This window comes from Malus domestica, chromosome 02, assembly GCF_042453785.1.
Source record: "Malus domestica chromosome 02, GDT2T_hap1".
In the NCBI taxonomy this organism is placed as follows: Eukaryota; Viridiplantae; Streptophyta; class Magnoliopsida; order Rosales; family Rosaceae; genus Malus; species Malus domestica.
The window spans coordinates 174,502-199,193 of NC_091662.1; the positions used below are offsets into that span (position 1 = coordinate 174,502).

Below are 24,692 nucleotides of genomic sequence, written 5' to 3' on the forward strand. Positions count from 1 at the left end.
ATCGGTGATATATATATCGGTTTTTAAGGGTACCAATATTTTTATAACTATCCAAATGGTTTTCGTGATAATATCGCGATATTTCCAAAATTATCGCGATAGATTTGGAACTGGGCACTCAGAGAAGAACGCCAGAGCTTCTACAGCTCCGGCCGACTGTAAAACAAGACCCTAGACTCCGATCTAGGTATGAAAATGAAATAGAAGACGACACGAACGTTTTTATATATTCCGTTTGCCGTGAAACGGTCGGAGGTGTTCGGAAACTTCGTCGACACCCACGGCCTCGCCGGAGATGGGTGTGCCTATTCCCGAGCCGATTTCATCCCAAAAACCTTGCAAAAACATGATTTTGAACTTAAATTTCACATATAAGGAGAGGGAGAGGGAGAAAGACGAGGTTGTTGATGATGATGATGGGTGTGCGTGTGTGTATGTGGGTCTCGGACCCTCGGTGCAGAGACGAGAAGGAGAGGGAGAAAGACAAGGTTGCTGATGATGATGATGGGTGTGCATGTGTGTATGTGGGTCTCGGACCCTCGGTGCATAGAGAAAGGAGAGAGACGGCGCCGACGAGGGAGAAACAGAGGCGATGTGGGTCTCTGTGCGTGTGTGTGGGAGATCTGTGTGTGTGGGAGAATGGAGAAGGGGGAGAAGGGAGCTCAGAGAAGACTCAGAAGAGAGAAGGTTCGAGAGAAAGAATGTATGCGTGTGAGGTGAGTATGTGTGTGTTGTGTGCGTGTGTGGTGGCATGTCTGTGTGTGTGTGTGTGGTTGGGTCATCTCATCTGACTCACCTGACTGATTTTACAATAACTTTTTGCAATTTCAGACCATGGACATCAAATAATAGTGTTTTCATAATGAAACCATGTGCCACTGTGAGTCCGTGATATTCTTTCACATGCAAAACAGTGTGCCATTGTCTGTTATATTCTTTCACCTTATCAGAGGTGGAGTATCAGAGGCATTCAGAGCATTTTCGTTTCTTCTTCTTCCCTTACCATTTTCAAAGCCATTCTAGATCCATTCCAAAGCTTGAACACAAAGGGTTCCATATTTAAGGTAAGTTTACAAACTTATATTTATATTATTGTAATTTATACAACAACAAATAAATTTGTGTGGACTCGTATGTTAATTTTTTTAAGTAATTAATACTTGCATGTTAATTTTTGGAAGTAATTAAGTAATGTTAACAATTACATGTTAAATTTTTTAAGTAATTAAGTAATGTTGTATAATTATTCTATTCTTTCACATTCTTAGAGGTAGAGTATCAGAGTCATTCAGAGGAATTTCGTTTCTTCTTCTTCCCTTACCCTTTTCAAAGCTATTCCAGATCCATTCCAAAGCTTGAACACAAAGGGTTCCATATTTAAGGTAAGTTTACAAACTTATATTTATATTATTGTAATTTATACAACAACAAATAAATTTGTGTGGACTCGTATGTTAATTTTTTTTAAGTAATATTTGCATGTTAATTTTTGTAAGTAATTAAGTAATGTTAACAATTAAATGTTAATTTTTTTAAGTAATTAAGTAATGTTGTATAATTATTCCCTAGGATACTTTTAATATGTTTAATGTTATTTATTATTTTATTAATATTAGGTTTTATTATCAAATTGGATTATTATTCATTAATATTAGTTTTTTTTTATTATCAAATTGGATTATTATTCATTAAATTGGATTATTATCAAATTGGATTATTCATTAAATTGGATTATTATTAAATTGGATTATTATTCATTATTATTTAGGTTCTTTTATATAACCGTCATCACTACTATATTTTTTGGCCAAAAAATAATTGTCTAATTTTCATGAAAAATAAATATATGTACGTTTAAGATGTCTAGTTGAGTTACTAAACGTGATCCAGCTTGGGAACATGGAGACCCAATAGACGGAAACAAACATGGCACAATTTGCAAATATTGTGGTCGAGTAATGAAGAGTGGCAGAGTGACACGACTTAAGTACCATCTTAGTGGATTAGATCCAGCAAAAAATGTCCAACGATGCGATAATGTCCCCCAAGAAGTGAAGGCATTCATCATCACATTATTAAAAAATAAAAAACAGCAGAAGGAAAAGATAACACATGGAATGGAAAATATTCGAGTTGGGCTACGAGGAGAAGTCATTGGCCAAGCGGTTCACAGTGATGATGATGACGATGAGGACGAATGTGATGATGACATGGGACCTGAAGAACGACGCAGTTTGAAACAAGCTTTACGTGCCTCCAAACAGTCAGCATGAGAAAGAGAACACCTTCATAAAATTCCTAATAGAGCACAAGGTTCCGGGACAAGTGGTGGTGCACAAATGAGATGGGGAGGTAGTCTTAGAGAATTACTACCAACACCACCAATAGCCCCAAGTTTATATAAGTCATCCAAAGCACGTCAAAAGAGTGTTTGGAGTTATTTCACTGGAGGTAATGTGAATGAGGGAATGGGGTGTCTAATTAGTAAGTTCTTTATCTATGAAAATGTCCCTGCTGAGAAAGTATCATCACATCATTTCAAAAATATGGTAGTGGGATGTCAACATGCCGGTGTTGGAGTACAACTTCCCACTCCCTATGAGATAAGAAACAAATTTTTAGATATGGAGTATAAAGACATTGGCGAGTATGTTAACAAGTTGAGGTCAAAGTGGGAAACTAATGGTTGCACAATCATGTGTGACGGATGGACTGGCTCGACCAGATTGTCTATCATAAACTTCATGGTATACTCCAAGGGAAAGACAATTTTTTTTAAGTATGTTGATGCTTTAGACCATATAAAGAACTACAAGTATATTTACAAATTATTGAGGGATGTAATCATGGAGGTGGGAGAGCATAATGTTGTCCAAGTCGTGACCGACAACGGTTCTGCATTTGTCAAAGCTATGAAGCATCATAATGTGTTTTGAACATCATGTGCAGCACATTGTATTGATCTCATGTTTGAGGCAATGGGGAAGAGAGAGAATGTTGCTACTGTGGTAAAAAGAGCTAGAACGATCACAAATTATATTTACAATCACGGTTGGTTGTTGGTAAAGATGCGTGAATTTTGCAAAGGAGAAATTATTCGTCCAGCTACCACTCGATTCGCCACCAACTATATTGCATTAGACATCCTACTTAAGAAGAAAGTAGGGTTGAAGCAACTATTCACTAGTGACGATTGGGCCAACCACAATTTGAGCCGCTCAAATGCAGGTCGTATGGTGGAAAGTATAATGCTTGATCATGCTTTTTGAACTCAATCAGAACATGTGTGCCAAGTGTTTGAACCTCTTTACAAAGTTTTACAGATCGTTGACACAGAAGTGTATCCTACTATGGGGGCAGTATATGAGTGGATACGTGTAGTGAATGATGAATTGGAAAGAAAACATGGTGCACGGTGGGTCATAAAGATAATTGAAGACCGATGGTATAAAACATTATACCACGATTTGCATGCAGCAGGTATAAATTATGTCATAATTTGCAATTCATTTCTTTAGTTGCATAAGTATTATTTCTCTTATTAGAGTATGTGTTTCTTTGAACAACATATTATTTGAATCCTCGATACCAATACAGACCCGGTGTTGGAGATGATGGTACCCTTATACGTGATGTACATAATGTATACTCTAAATTAGACCATGCATCACCAGCAGTTGGCCAATTTGGAAATGAGGTACACAATTACTTAAATTATAATAATTACTTTGTTGGATTAAACTAGCACGATTTATTGAATTCAGCTAACATGGTTTAAAGATGCAAGAAGAACTTTTGGAGAACCAACATCAATTGATGCTCGAACAACAATGTCTCCTAGTGAGTGTAAACATATTTCACTATAAGTTTATAATAGAATTTGTTGGAGTTATTAGGCTTATCAACATTGTTTTTCATTGTAGCTGAATGGTGGATCATGTATGAGACCGATGCACCAACTATGAGAAAGTTAGCAATCAAAGTATTATCACAAACAGCTTCCTCATCTACTTGTGAAAGAAATTGGAGCACATTTACACTCATACACACAAAGCAAAGAAATAGGTTGGTTCATAGTAGGTTGGAAAAATTAGTTTATTGCTACTACAACATGAAAATTCAAATTCGAGATAAGGAAGCAGAAATTGATCATGTGGACCGTGGTGACCCACTAGATGTGTTTGATATTGTTGGTGAAGATGATGATACAGAGGGCAACCAACTTTATCAATGGATTAGACCTCTTCATTTAAATGATGATGAAGGCAACTCAGCTCCTAGAGTTGCTGAAGAAACACATAATAAAGGGATAAATGTAGAAAGAGTATTAGAGGAGGAGGTGAGATCTAGCAGCGCTGACTCTTTGGAAGAATTTTTGCGCCCAAGACCAAGAAACAATGAAATTCCATCTTCTTCCCATCCTACACAACCACAACATCGTGCTGATACTAATGATAGCTCTAGTACAAGATCAGGAGACTCACCTACCACCGGAGGTGGGAATGATGAAGGATATAGTGGAGCTGGAGGTAGTGGTGGTGGATATGGAAACTATATTGGGCCACCTCCCGGATTTATGAGCCCCTTCACTGGTGAGGCAAACTTCACGCATGCAATACATGATGATGACCATGGCAGTAGGCGGGCAGGACCAGGAATTGGTGCCATAGGGAAATACTATACTCGTAGAGAAAGAGACAAGGGGATTTTGTCAAGTCAAGAAAATGACTCGTTATCTAGAACTTCGGACTCTGTTGGAGTGGGAAGTAGTAACTATGGTAATACTCATAACCAACCATTTCCCTACCCTTCATATCCCATTCCTGTTGGGATGGAATCGAGCGACTCATGGAAACAATTTGAGGCTCAATCTTCAAATGATTTTGCTTATAGACAACGTCAACCAATCTCGGATCTATATGAGTGACATGTTAACAATTACATGCAAAACTATTTTGGGGATTTATCATTTGATAACTACTCTTCACAATACACTCATTCTACACATAGAGATGATGAAGATAGTGAAAAATTTAAACCTCGTAGGAACTCTATGTGGTACTAAGTCACTCATATATCTTACCATACAATGTATAAAGTGTAAAATATTGTACTAATTCATTATATATAAATGAGTATGGTGTGTTTAGACTTCTTTCATTAATTACTACATATTTTCTACACTCACAATGTTTGTCAGCTCGCTATATAATCAACTTGATAATGTTAAATCCATCATGCAATGCATTTCCTTCCAATTTTTTGTGATAAACTAATAGATAATTGACTAAATAAACATCCTGCAAAGTTTCAATAAAAATTTCCAAGTTTTTCTTATAATTTTCGTGGTTTCCATGTAATTTTTATCGATATCGATATTATCCCGATATTTCCATCGATATTTCCGTGTTTTCGGACTACCGATATTTCCGATATTACCGATATTTAATACCTTGGCCAGAAGACTCGTTTTAGCCATCTGATCCTTCAAAAGAATTAATATTTTAATGAACATTGCAAGGACATTTCTTACCATCTTCAATCGAGAACCAAATGGTCATAGGGCTCGTTTTAGTCATGTCACAAAAAACCGTTTCTAACCGATGGCCAAAGGGTCATAGGGCCAAACATAATTTATTATTTGAATTTAAAAACTACAACAACTTAAATTTAAAAACTACAACTTAAATTTAAAAACTACATTAACTTAAATTTAAAAACTACAACAACTTAAATTTAATATCCATAATCAACATCATCTTTATCATCCGCCATTGTAGGAGTATAGTCAAAGGTAAACAATTGTCGCTGGGTCATAATATCTTCTTTTTTTTTCTATCAAAATAGGCATTACTCATTGGAGTGTAATTCGAAGTGTTCCTTTCTATTTTCTTATCATCCATCTATTCTTGTATTTGTTTGGCAATGGCATTTTGCTCCGCTATTAATCGCAATGTGGCCGCCACTTCCTGTTGAGCTGCGTAATCATCATTTGCCTTACTCTTTTCCTTCAACCTTCGGGCCTTGTTTCGTCCCATAGCCCTAGGTATGGAACCTTCACCCGAAGACGGATTTTCTGTCCTTATTTGTTGAATGGTTGGAGATCCATCTTCATCCATATCTATAGATGAGGATGTAGTTCCGAACACCGGCGTAGTACTTGCTTTATGTTGAGGTGGAACTTCAAATAACACTCACCCTTTACAAATTTCCCAACAACTGTAAAACTGAAAGGGTTTCGAGTTGCTGTCCATATACAATTCCTCCGCTTGGCGTAGCTAGAAAATATAATTACAAAAATTAAAAGAAATTAATTTATGAAATTAAATATTTAAAATAAATTGTGAAAACATTTACTTCGTCGTAGTAATTAGCGCCGCTTTCATGTATACTTGCGGCTGCTAACAGTGCTTGATGCTATTTGTTCAAACTTGGCTGAAGATGTTTCTTCCATATTAAAGAACAACTCTTGTGGTTTCGGATATTCGGTGGAATGGTGTCTTCGTAGAACTCTATGTATTTTTTGGACACACGAGTCCAAACACCTTCACTTGTTTGAGAACTTCCCATCACACTATCTTCTGACACCCATCTATAAGCCATGCAAAAAGCTTCATCTTCTTTTCAGGTCCAAGCCCTACCTTTCATTGCAGACGAGGTCATTTGAAAATTATTGAAAAAAATGAAGGAAATAGTTTTGGAAAAGGTAAGAAAATATGAGAATTGAAATGGTGTAGGAATGGTGAAAATTTTGTGAGGAATGATTTAGGTATTTAGGCCATCTCTAACTGATGGCTGGCCAGAGGGCTTGTTTTAGCCCTCTGGCCCTCTAAGATCATCCAAGATATTAATATTTTAATGAACATTACATGGTCATATTTGCATCCGTCTCCAACCGAGGGCCAAAGGGCCAGAGGGCTCGTTTTAGCCCTGTCACAAAAAATCGTCTCCAACCGAAGGCCAAAGGGTCATAGGGCCAAACATAATTTATTATTTAAAAACTACAACTTAAATGTTGTTTAAGTTTCATGTTGTTAAATGTTTTTTTCATGTTGTATAATTTTTATATTGGTTAGTGTTATTTAATGTTGTTTCATATTGTTTAATGTTGTTTCATGTTACTTAATTTAATTTAATTTTGTACAATAGCTTAGGAAGTTATAGGAAAAAAATATAATTAAAAAAATACGAAACAAATTTTGTGAAATAGAAGTTATAGGGAAAAAAAATAGAATTTAAAATAAAATGAAACAATTTTTGTGAAATAGAAGTTATAGGAAAAAATGGAATTTAAAAAAAATATGAAACAAATTTTGTAAAATAAAAGTTATAGGAAAAAAATATATATGAAAAATATAAGTTATAGGAAAAATTTTGTAAATAAAAAATAATAATAAAATTGTAAAAAAAAAAAAATCAAAGCATTCATATCGGTTATATCGACATGAATACATTCATATTATTCAGTATAAATGTATTACTGTCGGTTATAACCGACAGGAAATCCGACAAATTTAAAAAAAATATGGCTAGCCTGGGGCTAGCTGGAAGTGGTCAGCCCTCTGGCCATTCAACCCTCTCCGATTATGTGGGGCCCTTTCAGATTCCACAGCCCTCTGGCCTGGCCATCGGTTAGAGACGGTTTTCGGGCTATTTTCAACCCTCTGACTTTTTAGACCCTTCGATTGGAGATGGCCTTATAGGGCTTGTTTTAGCCATCTAGCCCTTTAAGATATTAATATTTTAGGCCATTTCCAACTGAGGGCTGGCCAGATGACTCGTTTTAGCCATCGGACCCTCCAAGATATTAATATTTTAATGAACAGTACAATGCCATATTTGCCTTTATCTCCAACTGAGAGCCAAATGGCCATAGGGCTCGTTTTAGCCCTGTCACAAAAAAAGGGTCTCCCACCGAAGGCCAAAGGGCCAAACATAATTTGTTATTTGATTTTAAAAACTACAACAACTTAAATTTAAAAAGGGTGAAAATTATGTGAGAAATAATGTAGGAATGGCTTATGTATTTATAGGAAAAAAAAGGGAATTTTTTAAATTCATTAAAAAACAATTTGGCCAAAAAAAACAAATTTGAATCCAACGGTAACTAGCTTTTGGAATCAAAATTTTCCCTTCTATTTGTGTCGGTTATAACCAACACTATTTCTTAACCGACAGAAATAACAAAAATGCTTGCCAGCCCCAGGCTGGCTGGATGGTTGCATGTGGCCAGCCCTTTGGCCCTTTCAGATTCCGTGGGGCCTACGAGCCCTCTGGCCTAGCCTTCGGTTTGAGACAATTTTCGGGCTATTTTCGGCCCTTTGGCCCTCTTAACTCTTCGGTTGGAGATGGCCTTAATGAATAGAATAGGGCCATATTTGCCTCCGTCTCCAATCGAGATCCAAAGGGCCATAGGTCTAGTTTTAACCCTGTCATAAAAAACCGTCTCCAACCGAGGCTCAAAGGGCCATAGGTCCAAACATAATTTATTATTTAAAAACTACAACTTAAATTTAAAAACGACAAATTAAATTTAAAAATTACAAATTAAATTTAAAAACTACAAATTAAATTTAAAAACAACATTAACTTAAATTTAAAAACAACATTAACTTAAATTGAAAAACTATAACAACTTAAATTTAATATCCATAATCAACATCATTTTCATCATCCGCCATTGTAGGAGTATAGTCAGAGGTAAACAATTGCCGCCGAGTCATAATTTCTTTTTTTTTTCCTATCAAAATAGGCCTTACTCTATCTTTTGGATACATGAGTCCAAACACCGTCATTTGTTTGACAATTCCCCCTCACACTATCTTCCGACACCCATTTATAAACTTTGCAAAGAGTTTTATCTTCTTTTCGGCTCCAAGCCCTACCTTTCATTGCAAACGAGGCCATTTGAAAATTATTGAAAAAATTGAAGGATAAAGTTTTTAAAGAGGAAAGAAAATATGAGAATTGAAATGGTGTAGGAATGGTGAAAATTTTGTGAGGACTGGTGAATGAATGATTTAGGTATTTATAGGGAAAAAAATTAGAATTTTTAAGAATAAAAAAAAATTGGCCCAAAAAACCAAAAAAAAAAGAAGAAGAAGAAATTAGGTTCACATCCTTCTTTTTGTTACTCCATTGATTAAAATCCTATTCATTTTCAATTTTTGATCAAGGTCCTTGGGTATTAATAACATCATTAATTATTTAAATAATAAAATATTTTTATTTTTAAATATATTCCTTTAGTGTTCAAAATGTTAAAATTAGTATATTTATATTTATGGCTAAATTTTTTATCATATATTTTTATTTTTAGTTTGTACCTATTTTTAATTTGTACCAATTTTCTTTTCATTTTTAATTTGTACCCATATATTAATTTCTTTTTGTGCCCATATTTTTTAAAGTTTTATTTGTATTTGTACTCATGTGTACACCGTTACGTGACAGTGTATATTTAATCAATGATGAAAAAAATTACATATGGTATATTTATGTTTTATGCCTAAACTTTGTATCATATATTTATATTTTTAGTTTGTATCCACTTTTAATTTGCAGCATTTTTTTTTTTAAATTTGTAGTATTTTCTTTTCAGTTTTATTTTATACCCATGTATTAATTTCTTTTAGCGCCTATATAAAAATTCATGTGTACTCATAATTTTTTAATCTTTTATTTGTACCCTAATTTATTTATAATGTACACATTCTTCTTTATTAATGTACCACTTTGTTATATGTGAAATGTACCAATTTTTTTGTAAAACGTACCATTTTTTTAACACTATGGATACATTCTTTTGTCATTTATTATTTCCTATTTTTACGTAGTTTTTATCTATTTATTCAATCAAAATGTTCACATTTTTTTTATTGTAACCATTTCTAATAGTATTATAATGAGGGATTTTAAATTTATAGGATTATAAATCTCATAAAATATCAAACAATTAATGTCAAAACTATAAAAATATAAATATTAATTGTAATATAATGAGGTGTACAAAGTCAAGGGACTTTGATCAAACTTTGAATACCATTAAGGTTTTAGTCAAAGAATGTTAAGGATTAGGGACCGCATCCAAAGTATCCAAAAAAAAAAAATGAATCCAACGGTAACTGTCTTTAGCTAACCGTTGGATTCAAAATTTTCTTTAAGCAATTTTATTGATTATATCCAACAGGATTGCTTTGATTTTCTAGCCAGCTCGAGCTGGCTGGCTGTATGCGGCTAGCCCTTTTGCCCTTTCAGATTCCGTGGGGCCTACGAGCCCTCTGGCCTAGCCCTCGATTGGAGACGGTTTTCGGGTTATTTTCGACCCTCTAAACCTTTGGACCCTTTGGTTGTAGATGACCTAAGGGGATGAAAAGATGAGGATAGAGAATCCTAATATAGAGGAGGAGTAAGGATGGCCAAATACCCATCGGTTATGGGTAACCGTAGTTATCTGCCCATTTAAATTTAGCGGTTACGGTTATGGGTATAACCGTTTACTTGTAAAATTTAAATAGGCAGTTATGAGTATTAACCATGGTTATAACGGTTACCCGTTTATTTTAATAGATATATAAAATTAAAAAAACAAAAAACCTAATCTGTAATACTGTAACCTATTCGTTCTCTCCGCCAGGAGGCCAGGACTAGACTCTATCCGCCGCTTGTCTCTTTCTCCTTGCTGCTCCCTCTCATCTCCGCCGCTCATCTCTCTCCTCACTTGTCTCTCCTTGCTGCTCCCTCTCATCTCCACCGCTCATCTCTCTCTCCTCGATGCCCTCTCTCTCTCATCGTTGCTCATCTCTCTCTCATCGTTGCTCGGCTCCCTCCCCTTGTTGCTCATCTTAATGCCCCATCTCGATCTCCCCCCACCCACCCTTCAAGGTGTGTTTTACACTTTAAAATTATTACTTAACCTGATTAATTACTTATTTGTTTGTTAATTTATTGAAAATCTCTTATTTTTAGGGTTTAGTGTTGCAGGGTATTTTTTTATTCTTTTGATTGAAAATTAGGGAAGTCATATTACTGATTGAAAATCATATTCCAATTAAAATTAGGGAAGACTGAAGACTGAATATTCTGATTGAAAATATTGTGTAGACTAAAGTCTAATTTTTAGAGATTTTTTTTTATTCAGTGATTTTTTTGTTGCATAAACTGAATAATCAGTAATTTTGATTTTCAATTAAAATTAGGGAAGTTGTGGAAGAAGTCTGAATTCATATTTTTAGATGTTCTAACTATTTCTAACTAATGGGTTTCTTTTCTTTCTCCTGATAGTATTGTCCTGTTTTTTTACATGTTTTGTATACACTTATGTAGTCGTGGAAGTTAGTCCTTTATATCCTAGAAAAGTTTGAATTCATGTTCTGCTTGTAAAACTAGGTTGATATTTGTAAAAACTAGTTTGAATTCACAATGGATACAAATGTTCTGCTTCATATTTTAGAATTAAGCATCACATATATCTATATTTTTACATTTTTAGAACTTTGAAGTTTGAATTCATGTTCTAGGTGCTGCAGATTGCCATAGAAGTATATCTTAGCCAAACGAAAAAAGGTACTAAAATGAAACTTCAATCTTCGTTCACAACTTATATATGATGATAAGTAACTAATTATATGTGATTGAAGAAGTACCTAACTGGGAGTCTTAAACCATGTGATTGAAGAAGTACCTAGCTGGGAGGCAATTAATTCTTGAATGCCCAACAATTCTCATGCTTTGAACCATTTGCTAGTATTCACCTCTCGGTATTTCTGGACTAGGAAATTGGTCCACAGTATATTAAGTTGGCATGCATTCAGACTTAGTAACATTCCTTGGAATCTTTCAGGAAAGCTGAAGATTTTAAATTTCTGTTTCTCTTAACGTTGCACTGAGGATTGCTAAATTTTTTGGATGTAGCCTATACCTCTGAGTCCTTGTCTTGCCAAATTTGCATACTTTATGACATGATTGGATGTAGATTGTAGTTATGAGTCATTCTGACTCCGAATGATATATCAAGGGTTCATGTAATCTTTTCTCAAAGTTTTGATGGAGATTAGTAATTTCATTGTAAATTCTCATGTTGTTTTTTATGAATTTTGTTTCATTTCAACTAGTTCCAATATGAAGACTCAAAGTGAGAGCCAAGATAATGAACCAATTAATCTTGATCAAGATTTGGACTGACACGCCCCGATCCTGATATTCTCCGAATACCAAGAAAGGCACGTGCTGGCCGACACCCGAGGGTGACGAAAGCCATTTATTGAGTGCAATTGCTGAAAATAAAGGATAACTAAGACTTATAAATATAAAAGAATAAAGAATAAACATTTAAAGAACGTGTTCAGAGCATACAACTAATTAGAACACTAAAGGAAATAATATAAGATTAGATGAACAAAGGAGTGAGTCCTACAACGAGAGGACTCGAAGATGCCGATGCAAAAGTGTCTTGACGCCGAAATTAGGTGCCTTGATCATAAGTCCTGAATGAGGGCGCAAAACAAAGGTGAGTGGACCAAGTTCATATATACAATAATAATAAATCAGTTATCAAAGTACTAACCCCCATAGTTTATATAATGAAAACTACTAGCATAATAAGTGATGGATTTAATAAAATCCTAGCATGCCAAAATATCTCAAAAGTCATATTGTGGAATAACATCGCGGAAATCAAAACAATAAACGTATCGTAGATCGTCTCGTAAGTGCGGTGTACTGCTAGAAATATCACTGAATAAATATAACTCCCGACCCAATACCTGCTCCGTGGTCTCTGTGCCCATAGCCAGAGATTACTAACTCTCAGCCCAATGTCTGCTCCATTTCCCTCAGCCTGTAGCTAGGGATTATTTCTCCCGACCTAAATGCCAACACCAGATCCTCGCCCCAGGTGGTATAGTGTTTTCTAGGTACGCACAAATAGTTACGCCTCTCATAAATAACCAATTCATAGTATAAAGTCATCCATCGTCTATATTATAAAGAGAGGTTTCTAAAACATGTTCTAGCATCCTATCGTCATCCATCAGATAGTCTACCAGATCATGGTTTTTATAGAAAATACAATATATTAAAATATAGCTCAAAATAGGCTAATAATTAATTCCTCACAAAAAACAAGAGACGAAAATCAATAAATTCAGTAAACAGGCTTAACATAATTTGAATCATAAATTTGTAGGCATGCTAATCATTTATACAATTGAACTATGAAATCATGTAATTTTAGAAGGGGGTCCACTCATAGTACTTCGCCATTGAAAAGCCGCGCAGCTAGCGAATATGCAAAAACCACAATAATTGCCCCTAAGCACAAAAATGGTAATAAATAAATAAAAGGGTTTTCTAAAGAATTTGGCCTTGAATAAAATAAAATAAAGGATTTGGGTTGAATGGTTAAAGCCTAAAGGGTTTAGGGTAATGAGTTTAGGTTAGATGGGTTATAAGGAAAATGGCTTTGGGTTGGATGGGTTTAGGGTTTTGCTACACGGGCCGAAGGCCCTAGTTCTAAATGGCCTAAAAGGCCTGGGTTTTCTAGAATGTGGGTCGCCTGACCCATTCGAAGAAGAAGGCCGGATTCAGCCGGAATTTACACAAAGCTATAACTTTGTCAATACTTAACGAAATCAAGTGATTCAAAAATGAAAGTTGTAGCCTTCGAAGAGATGAAGAGAATGATATCTTGCACGACATCTAACTCGTCGTGGTTTGACCGAAACATGCCTCGAAAGCCGTCGGACTCGCAGAAAACTGTGTAAGATTCAAATGTATATAACTTCTTCAATACTCAACGAAATTGGGTGAAAAAAAAGAAAGTTGTAGTTCTCAGCGAGACGAAGAGATTGATACCTTGCACGCCGATCAAATTACCATGGTTTGGGCGGAAATTGTCTCGAAAGTTGCCAGAGTCGTCGGGGAGACTTGGGTGTTCTCTGGGTGTCCTGGAGCTTCGTCGAGACGAGAGAGAAGAAAGTTCCAGAGGTGATGGTGGTGTCATAGCTAGGTGGTTATGGTGGTAGGTGTGTGTGTGGGTGCTCACAGGAGGATGAGAGGGAGATATATATGAGAATGAGTGCAGAGAGTGAGTGTAGAGAGAGAGATGAAGAAAGAAGAAGGGGTCACGGGGGGGGGGGGAACAAAATCAAGGGGTGGGCCCTTGAGCACACCAATTAAGATCCAAAAACATTTTAAAAGCAAGATAATCTCAAGCTTAGTGAAAATACAATTTAAATTAGGGGTGGGTGTAACATGGACCAAGTTGAATCAAGCTTTGATGATAACTCTGGTAAGAAGAGGAAAAAAAACCTCGGTTGTCTGGCAGCATTTTAAGGAAAAGATGTTTCGTTGGGGGGGTGAAGCTGTTTGTAACCATTGTCAAACTAGTCTAGCATCGAGCTTCACTATTGGTACTTCATCTTTACGTTCACATGTTAATACATGTCCTGTTTTGATGATGACAAAGAAAAAGAGTCCATGTATAACTGGTGATGGGTCTGTTAAACATGGTGTATATAGTTTTGATGAAGATAAGGCTAGGAAAGAGCTAGCCTATATGATTATCTTACAAAGTGCCATAAGTTAAAAACATATCTTTCGAGATGCTAATTCAATTTATACATTTCTTTTGTAGGCCTCTTTTGATGACAACGAGTCGATAAGACGTTGTGATTGAATGTGCTTAAAGCATTAGTCTTCGAAAGTGTTTAGTTTTGAAATATTTTGGAGTTTTGAATCATCTAGGGGTGCGTTTACTAATTTGTAATCAAATTAAGAGGAATTGAATCGATGAGAAATTGGATTAAGGAGGAATTGAAATGAGGTGGAATCAGAATCAGATTCCTGTGGAAGTTGTTTACTAAAATTGTCTAGAATCGGAGTATGAATGATGTTGAGTCCATATAAGTTGTTTACTAATTCACTTGAATCGGAATGAAAACTAGGTTGATTACTATACTGCCCTTATATAAATAAATTATTTTCATACTAATTAATTAAATTAAATTCTTAATTAAATTTATATAATAAAATTCATCTACATAAAAATATATAAATAGGTTTTATTTATTTATTAAAAGATGACATAATTAATGAGTGTCAAATGAAAGGCAATGTTGGGATAATAAGAAACAAATGAGGGTATAATTGGTAGAAGAAATCCATTCCGGATTCCTCAAGTGTCAAAGAATTGAAATACCTCCCTCGTGTAGGGAGTCCAATTTCTCCAAAATTAGGAGTTGGATTTCTTAATGCATGTTGACCCCACATGTATTTTGATTCCCCAAAATTATGTAAACAAAGATGTATCCTGTAATCGGAATCCAATTCTGTAAATTGATTCCGATTACGGGTATGTAAACGTGCCACTAGTATTCAAGATAATGGCTACCTTGAGTTTTTAGAAGCTTTACTTTGTAATCATATGAATGTTATAATTGAATACTTGCTTGGGTATAGAAAAAAACATATGTTGAAAATATATAAATTTTCTTTCCAATATGCTTGCTCAAGTAATGAGAGGTATTTTATTAGTAAAAAATCAATTATTAGCAAATATATAGAAAACTTCATTTTAATCCTTGGCAAAGATGACTTTTTGATTAAAACCATGAGTAAGATCAAAATCTAATTTTAGTCCCTTGATACATTAATAACCTCATTTATTAATTATATTATGATTTTTTAATTATTTATCTTTTTCTTTCTAATTTTTAATGTACTTTATCTTCTTCATTTAGGTATATTAAATTCATTATAATACATTTCGGTGCATACATTTAGGTACACAAATTTCGGTACATACATTTTGATACAAACATTTAGTTACATTAATTCAATATCATAAATTTTCGGTACTAACATTTCAATGCATACATTTCGGTACATACATTTAGGTACATTAATTTAATATTAATACATTTCGGTGCATATATTTAGATACATACATTATGGTACTAACATTTAAATATATTAGTTCAATATAATATATTTCGGTACTAACATTTAGGTACATTAATTGAGTCTTTCAAGTTTGAAGAATGTTAAATAAAATTAATAAATTAAAAAACTCTTTTTTGGTCAAAAAATAAATTAAAATTTGCTTATTAATAAATTTAAATATTTAATGGGAGACATTAAATAAAATGCACATTAATTATTTTGAATTAAGGGCACATTAGGGACTAAAATCAATATTTAATCTAACATCAAGTTTTTTTTTTAAATTTTAATCTTCTTGAGGGATTAAAGTTCAAAAACACTGCAAATATATTATATTACCTTGATTGATTAAAACTATCGTTCGTATTTATTATTTCAATTATTGAAGTTGTATACGGTTACGGTTAAAAAATAATATGTAAATAGGCGCAAAAATGGGTAAATAAGTTAAAAAATGGATAAACGGCATACGATTACGGTTAAATATGTATGGTTAACCGTTTATAAATAATTATGAATATATGTATAACCGTTTAGATAATTATTCAACGGATAAATGATTATACGGGTATAAGTAAAACGGTTATAATAAATAACCGCGGTTATCCGACTGCCATAATTATTGTCTATCCTTAAGAAGGAAGAGTGTTGTTCCTGTTCACTTCAGCTAGTACACTCGCGTAGTAGTAAGGGCAGGAAGTAGAAGAAGAAGAAGATGACGATGAGAATAGGAGGGCCCCGCACTCCACCAAAAGTTCACATGTACCAATCCGACTCCGAGACGAAGAATGATAGTTAAAGGTATAAATTGGCGAGGGTCGGAAGCAGCCTGAAACCCGAGAACTCCTCTCCACTGTCGTCTCCGCCCCTCACAGGGCTGCTCTCTCTCTATCTCACTCAGTCTTCCCACCAAAGACCCCAACCAAACTAAACAAGATTGCGACAACTAATCAAAATCAAATGGCAGAGGGTGAATCCCCGTCGTCCGATTCTCTATCAGATCCATCCCTATCCCGAAACGTTTCCTTCAGTCGCCTCAACGCCCAGGCGGCGGAGTTCATCCCCAATCGCAGCGCCACTGCGCACGCATCCGCACCGGCAGCGCCTCCTGCGGCTGTAGGTCAAGTCCACGTCTACCCTCCGCCGCCGCCGCCGCCTTCGGCCCCCTTCCATGTCCCGATCCAGGCCGTCCCTCCTCCTCCTCCTCCTCCTCCTCTCGTGGTTCCGGTCCCGGTTCATCCGCATCATCACTTGCCGGTCCAGTACCATCATCACAATCAGTATCATTACTCTGGATTTGGAGACCAGGAAGTGGCCGTACAGCAGAAACAGAAGCATCAGCATCATCAGCCGCAGCAGTTGGGGGAGCAAGCTCAGGCGGATCGTGTTTCCTCCTCCTCCAAGACTCACAGGCTTTCCGATGAAGCCACCTCCAAGATTTTGAATCAGGTTACTTGATAATTCATAGTCTGTCTGTCTGTCCCCAATGCTTATTCAATCAAGTTTCGGAGGGATATTGTCAGCTTCTTTTGTATTGGCCCAGATCCTAATGTTTGAATATCCAACACTAATAGTCGAGTATAAAGTACAACACAAACACGCACGTGCGGGTATTATTAGGATTACCTAAACCCTTGATAGGATATAAGAGCCTTAGGAGGATATCGTTAGCAATTCCAAACTCCGGTGATTGTTGTAAGCCGCCAAGTTGAGATTCAAAAAGTGTAATCTGAATTTCTTTTTAAATTTCACTTTGCCTGCCTCATATTGGTTTGGTTGGCCTAACATTAACATATTGGCATATTGCAGGTGGAGTATTATTTCAGCGACTTAAACTTGGCTACTACTGATCATCTTATGAGGTTCATAAACAAAGATCCTGAAGGATATGGTGACCTCTTCTTCTTTTCCTTTTCTCAATATTTTCTTATGCTTTCGAATGTGTTCTAGAGTTCGACTCAATATCCATTGATTGAAATTTTATCATTATTAACTGTTTAATATTCACCCGTATATAGTGCCAATCTCTGTTGTTGCATCTTTCAAGAAGATTAAGGCCCTCATAAATAGTAATTCTCAGCTTGCAACTGTATTGCGCAACTCTTCAAAGCTGGTGAGTTCGTACTTATATATATATATGCTCTTGCTTTATCCTTCTCTCTAAAAAGTAAAATCATATTCCGCCTCACTCGTGTATCAGTTTTTTCATCTGTCCTTTTGTTTTGATCTTTAATGATGTCATGTCTTGCAGGTAGTTCATGAAGATGGAAAGAAAGTTAGACGTCAGCATCCCCTCACTCAGTTAGATATGGAAGAATTGCAAGTAGGTTTTGCTTGTATTCAGTCCCATATACATTTTAGGATAAATGTTTTGGTTTGGGGTGTTGATTTATGCCAAGATTTTTGTGATTCGGTCTTTTTAAAAATGGTACTTTAAGCATATCAGGCAAAAGATTTATTTTTTATTTTTATAATACTCTAGTAAGGGCTCATTGTAAATCTGTGTTTCCTCTTAACATCTGATTTGCATTCTGATCTTCTGTAGTCTCGCATAGTTGTCGCTGAAAATTTGCCTGAGGATCATTGCCACCAAAACCTCATGAAGGTTTTCTCCGCTGCTGGGAGGTATCAAGACCACATTTCGTTCTAGATTTTTATTTATTTTTATATTTTAACTGAAGTGCTTTAAGTCCAGGTAAGATTTGTTTTATTGATCCTAGAAGTCTATATAACGTTGAATTCTTCTTCGACAGTGTGAAGACAATCCGGACCTGCCAGCCACAAGGCTCCAATAGTGGTGCTTCCTCGGCATCCCGATCTGCAAAAGCAGATGGCATGCTTTTCAGTAACAAGGTATACATACAAACACATGCACACTTGATATGGTTTGTGCTGGTATTTGTAGTTCCCTGCACTGAGTAAATAGTATATGCAGTGAATCGTTAATAGTAGTAATTATTGTTCCTATATAGTTAAAGGTGGACAGAAGTATCTCATATCTGGACTCTCTTATTGTGTAGTTACATGCATTTGTGGAATATGAATCCCCTGAGATAGCGGAGAACGCTGTAAGTGGTTACAGTGGTTTGACATTAATATGGTTTATGCCGTGCCCATTACGTAAAATAAATACGCATGTCTTATTTTGGTTAAAACATTAAATGTGCATTCCAATTGTACAGGTTGCAGAGCTTAATGATGAGGCAAACTGGAGGAGTGGCCTTAGAGTCCGTTTAATGCTTGGGCGAGCGGTATATGCCCAAAACTATGGCTCTTTCATCTTTGTTATTCAGTTTGGTTCCTAAAACTGTAGTTTTGGTTAAAATAACAGGAACTGTGGGCTTCTTGGTAAAAAATTCCGATTTTCTACAACAAAATTCAGTTTGCATTTTATTTTTCGGCTTCAAGTGTCAGATAATTTATGAACTTATGTTTCTAATTTTAGGATTGAAAGTATACTTCTCAAATGTATGGGTGAACTAATGTTGCACAATAAATGTAGACATTAATTAATAGCATTTTATTCAGTTAATCATATGTGTGTTTGCGTGCGGAGTGTATGTGATTGGTCCCATGCTATCTGACTGGATGATCTTTTAGTGTATTAACCTAGTTGATTTGGTGACGTGGATCAGTCTATGATGCGGTTCTGTTTGTTCCATTCTCATTTCTCAGTCAAAACCTGCTCAAGTGCGTGGGAAAAAGGGGCAGGATGGGGAAGTGCAGTTAGAGGAAGAAGATGCTTCTACCCCTGAACAACAGGCAAATGAGAAACAGTCAGTAGATTCTTCCCAACAGTCTGATATCCATCCACATGAACACGAAGAGAGAACGAACTCATTGAAATATGTATGTCTTCTGTTGTGAGAATTGCATTCCGTTGATAAGCATTTACAGGTGCTAATTGGACACACTTTTTCACAAAATGGTAGCACAAGTATGGTACTGGAATGTTGGTTGGTTAGTTTTACGTTAGGGATGATAGTTATCCCCTTTTACTGATGTCAACCAACAAGTTCGTTGGGGATGGAAAAAAATAAAGAGTTAATACGCATCATACACATTCTTCACTAAGCTTTTTGATTGTATTTATTGTTTTTAATGATATCAACCCAAGTATCATAATCATTTCATCTAGCATGAATTCAGCTTACTTTGGAAGCCCCAGCTATTACATATTCAATTTGTTTGTATATATCGTTTTATGTTTGTATCAATTTAATATTTTGCATAAATTTTCTGTGCTAGGGAGAGGAGCATGGCAATGACAAGGAGGTTGGGCAGAGAAAAGGGCGTAATAAAGGCCGTGGCAAGGGGCGTGGGCGAGGTCAATACCATCATAATAACCATCAGAACCATCATAATAATAATCGTGGAAATCATGCGGGGCATCCTCCTAACAGTTCAGTTGGGAGTATGGAGCATGCAGGTGTAACGAAGCAGCCTCCTGGGCCGCGTATGCCTGACGGCACAAGGGGATTTGCAATGGGTCGGGGGAAGCCAGTTACTGTTAATATCGCCTAAGGATTAAGGACTGGGGGGAACCTGAGTTTTTTCTTTGGTATCTCTGTGGCTGAAGAGAACATGTTGGGGGGTGGGAAGGGAAACTATGCCTCTTATGGTGTGGGTGGTGTTTGATGGCAAAGGTTTTTATAAGGGCTGTCAATCCATATTGTACCGAGTTTAGGGTAATTAAGGGTCAACCTTTCATTAGATGTTGATAACATTTACCGTTTGTGTTTGTGTCCTGAGTTAAAGTTAAGGGACAAGTTACAAATTTGATTGTGTCACGTATTATATTTTAGTATTTTAAAAGAAAACCTTCTTTTTTTTTTTGGATAAATACTACGGTAAAGTAATATTTCTCTTTATTTGTAAGTAAGGGGTCTTAAGTTCGATTTTCGTCAAAGGGGAATTTGAACCACATTAATGCTAGTCCATTGTGAGGTTAAGATAATATTTTTTGTTAAAAACTTTTTACATTTGATTGTATAAATGATCAATGTTTATTATATCGTCGTTATATCATTGTTGCGTGTTGTTATGTCATCTTTAAGTCATCAATATATTATTAATATATCATTGTTAATAAAAACTGATCATTTAATTGATCATTCATGGTAAATTTTGTGTCTTTTGAGATCTTACGGGAGTTTGGATCAGAGTACATAATTAAGAAAAATGGAGTGGAGAGCACTGATAAAGGTGAATTTTATTTATTTATTTATTTTTTTGTCAGCCACTGATGAAAGTGAATGGGCATCTACATTTCCGCCTAAATGAACCACACAAACACACTTGATACACAGACGCAGCGGCGGAGGACTGGAGGATACAGTCTCGCGAGTCTCGTCCATCTTCACGCACGCGCCCACTCTCTCTTTCTCTGTCTTTTAGATTCAGGGGAGCCTGGAGTCATAGGAGCGAATCAGTAATGGCAGAGTCAATCACACCCATCCTTCCTAACAATCCTAACCCTAATTACCAGGGCCCCGCAACTGGAACTGTTCCTCCTTCTCCTCCACCTTCATTGCCACTAGCTGGATCACCACCGCCGCCGCCCCCGCCAGCCGCAGCTTCGAGGACTCCCGTCGTATTCAGCTTCCCCAAGAGGCCTTCGGTTCGACTCACTTCCGAGTTCGACAGCGACTCCTCCGTCTTCTTCCACAAGGTCTCTTGCAAGCTGCTCGACAGCCTCGCCAAGCTGAAGCTCTCCTTCAGCAACAACCACAAGGGCGAACTCTCTCCGCCGCAGTTGACATTTGTCTCCAAGAACCTCTCCGTTCACCACAACTTCGAAGATCAATCTACCCTCCTCAACGGTTCCGTCGATGTTGGCCAGAGATTGCATCTCCGTGCTACCCATGATCTCCAGGTTACCTCCTTAATCCCTTTTTTTTTTCCAATGTAATTTTGTTATGTAATTGATGAGACCATCCCACATTCACTCTTAGGGGTGTAAGCATTACTAAAAACATTACAATCTAACACCAATTTTAACTAGATTTAGCTTTTCATAACTACAGTCCTCCGTCCAATCTTAGGTAATTATTAGCATCTTCGTGTCCCTGTTTATTTCCGCAAAGCTTATCGGCGTGAACAAGTTGACTCATTCTTCTCTCATGTCTAAATGTCATGATGTTCTTAGGCACAAGAAGGAGAGGCTACCGTGGTCGCGAAGCTTGCTGACCCTGGCTATGCACTTGAGCTCTCTTCTCCTGTTCCTTATGTTGGTTTGGTAAGTACATCACATGATATCTGCAGTATAATGATGTTAGGACAGCCTTGTTTTGAATTGTCATCTACCGTTCCATTTAAATAACTCTAACAAGGCGCAAACAAGACCATTATCTTGGAATTCTACTGCTGCGACGAGCCAGTAGTGTTTCAAACTTGTTTCTGTTGTCGCACATTGATCTGTTTTAGCTTTTAAGACAGATTTAGCATTCATGAATTGGATTGTTGAATTACAACACTCTGGCATATTTCCATAATCATCATTTGGATTTCGGAGTTGGTGTTTTTCTTCTTTGATGTATACTTCACAACATACTTTGTGTTGTACTCTCATTTTATTGAATGCTTTGTTTCTTTTCCCAAAAAATTGTCCTTTTATGACATCGTGCTGCCTTACAATTTACCAAACAGAAAATAATTTATTAGTTTCCTGTTACTTCTCCACTCCATAATTGTTACTGGCACTCCAAAAATCTAACTGTGTACTCTGAACTTTATATAATTAGAACAAAAAATTTATTACCTTAATCATTATTCTGATGCTGCAGCCGAAAGCTACCCTAAAGTTCCCCCTTGGTGAAGTTTCTGTCGAGGAGAAAGAAGAAGAGGAGAAGCAGAGAATGTTATCAATTAATGGAATAGTAAAAGGCCATATTTTGAACGGGTTGTGCACTGCTCATTATGCAGATGAAGATTTGAAGTTGCGGTATTTATACAAGGTAAGCATTTCATTACTCTCAGTTACTTTTTTGGGTGCTTTTCAATTGCACAGGATGGATAGCTGGGTCCCCATCAAGGAAAACGGAAAAAGGAGGGATGGCTGGGTTGTGTGAATGGTGCAGCCCAGAAGATTTTTTGCAAAAATATTCAGTCTCCTAATAACTGGACGAATGCTTTTCCATCATATTGGTGTTTCGTCTCTGTGATATTTTCTGATAGCTTTGGACTTATTACAGGACGAGGAGATGTCTTTGATTCCAACCCTTCGTCTGCCTTCGAATGCATTGTCATTTGCTTTCAAGCGTCGGTTTGGTCCTTCTGACAAGTTGAGGTTAGAAATCTTTCCTTTTCCTTCCATCTATTCTTAATTTTTTAATTGCTTTGTTTCTTTTTTTGTTTTGTTTGTTGGATTCAGATGTAAACATAGAACTATTTACATGAAACAAATAAGGTGCTTTGTATTTGGTGCTTTAAAAATCCACTCATGTTGAGTTGGCCAATTACCATATCATGTTTCATGGTGTGACTGTCATCTGCTTAGTATGATCAATTTATGCATAGAATTTGTGAAATTGTAAAGTGAATCTTGTCTTCAATATTTTTCTTTGTAAGTCTCCAATAGTTAATTGGTGTAGCAAAAATTATTCTTGAATTGTGTCCTTCAAGAATTTGAGCATAAGGAAGGGAGAAATGGATGATTATAGTTAAGTTGCATTGAATATTACTTTTCAAAATAATTTGACCATGCAAGTATTCTGTTTAAGGTTGTTCTTCAAGCAGTCATGTATCTGCACATTTTGTCTCCAGTCATCTATTTGTTGACGGTTCTAAGAGTTTTATACTTATTTTGATGATTTCATCCCCAGCTACTGGTACAATTTTGATTCCAACTACTGGAGCGCGGTATACAAGCACACATACGGCAAGGATTTGAAACTTAAAGCTGGTTACGATTCAGAGGTGCACCTTGGCTGGGCATCTCTTTGGGTAAGTGCTTATATGAATCGAGTTTTCTAGAAGCCATATGAAAAGGGAGAATCTCATGAATAATCAAGGAAACCAAGTAGATTATTTCAGGACAACAAGAAATGCCTTTTTTAGTTTTCTTCCATTGTTGCACTTGAAAAGGGAGTTTGGCAGGAAACCCTTAGGATATAGATAGTAATATACATGGAAACTATTAATGACACATAATAAGTTAAATGGTAAGAAAACTTTATGTCAATGAAGATTTCTTTCAAGTGTTGATCGCATGGTAAAATTGTTTCAAAACTTAGGTTTACGAAGTAAGTGCCTCATGTGTTGAGTGCACCTAAGCTGTCAAACTGTTTGCTATGAAGAAATGATGGGAAACATGATTATGGTTGTTTCAGGTTGGAGATGAAGGTGGGAAAGCAAAGACAGCCCCGATGAAGATGAAAGTTCAATTCATGCTTCAAGTGCCGCAAGATGACATTCGATCATCGGCTTTGATGTTCCGGGTTAAAAAGAGATGGGACATATAATAGTCATTTCTGGTTATGGGATGATACGGTGTAGTGCCCTTTAATGAATATTCAACTGCAACTCCGGTGGTTCGATATCATATGAATATGATAGTGTAGTTTTGATACACAGAATGTGCTAATCGAATGACATGCTTATTGCTGTAATTGCATTAGTTGATTTGTATTTACCAGTTGAAATAATACTTTGATAGTCAGCAGTTGATTTGTATTTACCAGTTGAAATAATACTTTGATAGTCGGAATGTGCTAATCGAATGATATCATTTTTACTTCTCATACACCTTT

At 36.1% G+C, this 24,692-nt stretch overlaps 2 protein-coding genes and 1 long non-coding RNA gene across 5 annotated transcripts; all 3 read left to right on the forward strand.

The window, feature by feature from the left end:
* The first annotated feature begins 1,021 nt into the window (after positions 1–1,021).
* LOC114822930 (uncharacterized) lies at positions 1,022–12,071 on the forward strand. 3 transcript variants are annotated; one of them, XR_011576022.1, is made up of 2 exons: positions 1,022–1,382; positions 11,529–12,071. It is a non-coding gene; the product is annotated as an uncharacterized lncRNA (long non-coding RNA). The 3 variants fall into 3 exon arrangements; XR_003771084.2 differs by lacking the exon at positions 1,022–1,382 and adding an exon at positions 9,913–10,884 and having other exon boundaries at positions 11,520–12,071; XR_011576021.1 differs by lacking the exon at positions 1,022–1,382 and adding an exon at positions 9,913–10,884.
* A 4,492-nt stretch (positions 12,072–16,563) lies between these two features.
* LOC114822926 (la-related protein 6B-like) lies at positions 16,564–20,719 on the forward strand. The gene is made up of 10 exons (XM_029098095.2): positions 16,564–17,391; positions 17,752–17,833; positions 17,961–18,055; positions 18,194–18,265; positions 18,488–18,567; positions 18,696–18,795; positions 18,963–19,010; positions 19,125–19,193; positions 19,618–19,791; positions 20,191–20,719. The coding sequence occupies exons 1-10, from the start codon at positions 16,903–16,905 to the stop codon at positions 20,464–20,466; spliced, it is 1,485 nt and encodes a 494-aa protein (XP_028953928.1). The 5' UTR covers positions 16,564–16,902; the 3' UTR covers positions 20,467–20,719.
* A 46-nt stretch (positions 20,720–20,765) lies between these two features.
* LOC114822928 (outer envelope pore protein 37, chloroplastic-like) lies at positions 20,766–24,601 on the forward strand. Its single transcript, XM_029098096.2, has 6 exons — positions 20,766–21,817; positions 22,091–22,180; positions 22,728–22,898; positions 23,136–23,230; positions 23,766–23,886; positions 24,273–24,601. The coding sequence occupies exons 1-6, from the start codon at positions 21,377–21,379 to the stop codon at positions 24,402–24,404; spliced, it is 1,050 nt and encodes a 349-aa protein (XP_028953929.1). The 5' UTR covers positions 20,766–21,376; the 3' UTR covers positions 24,405–24,601.
* Positions 24,602–24,692: the final 91 nt, after the last annotated feature.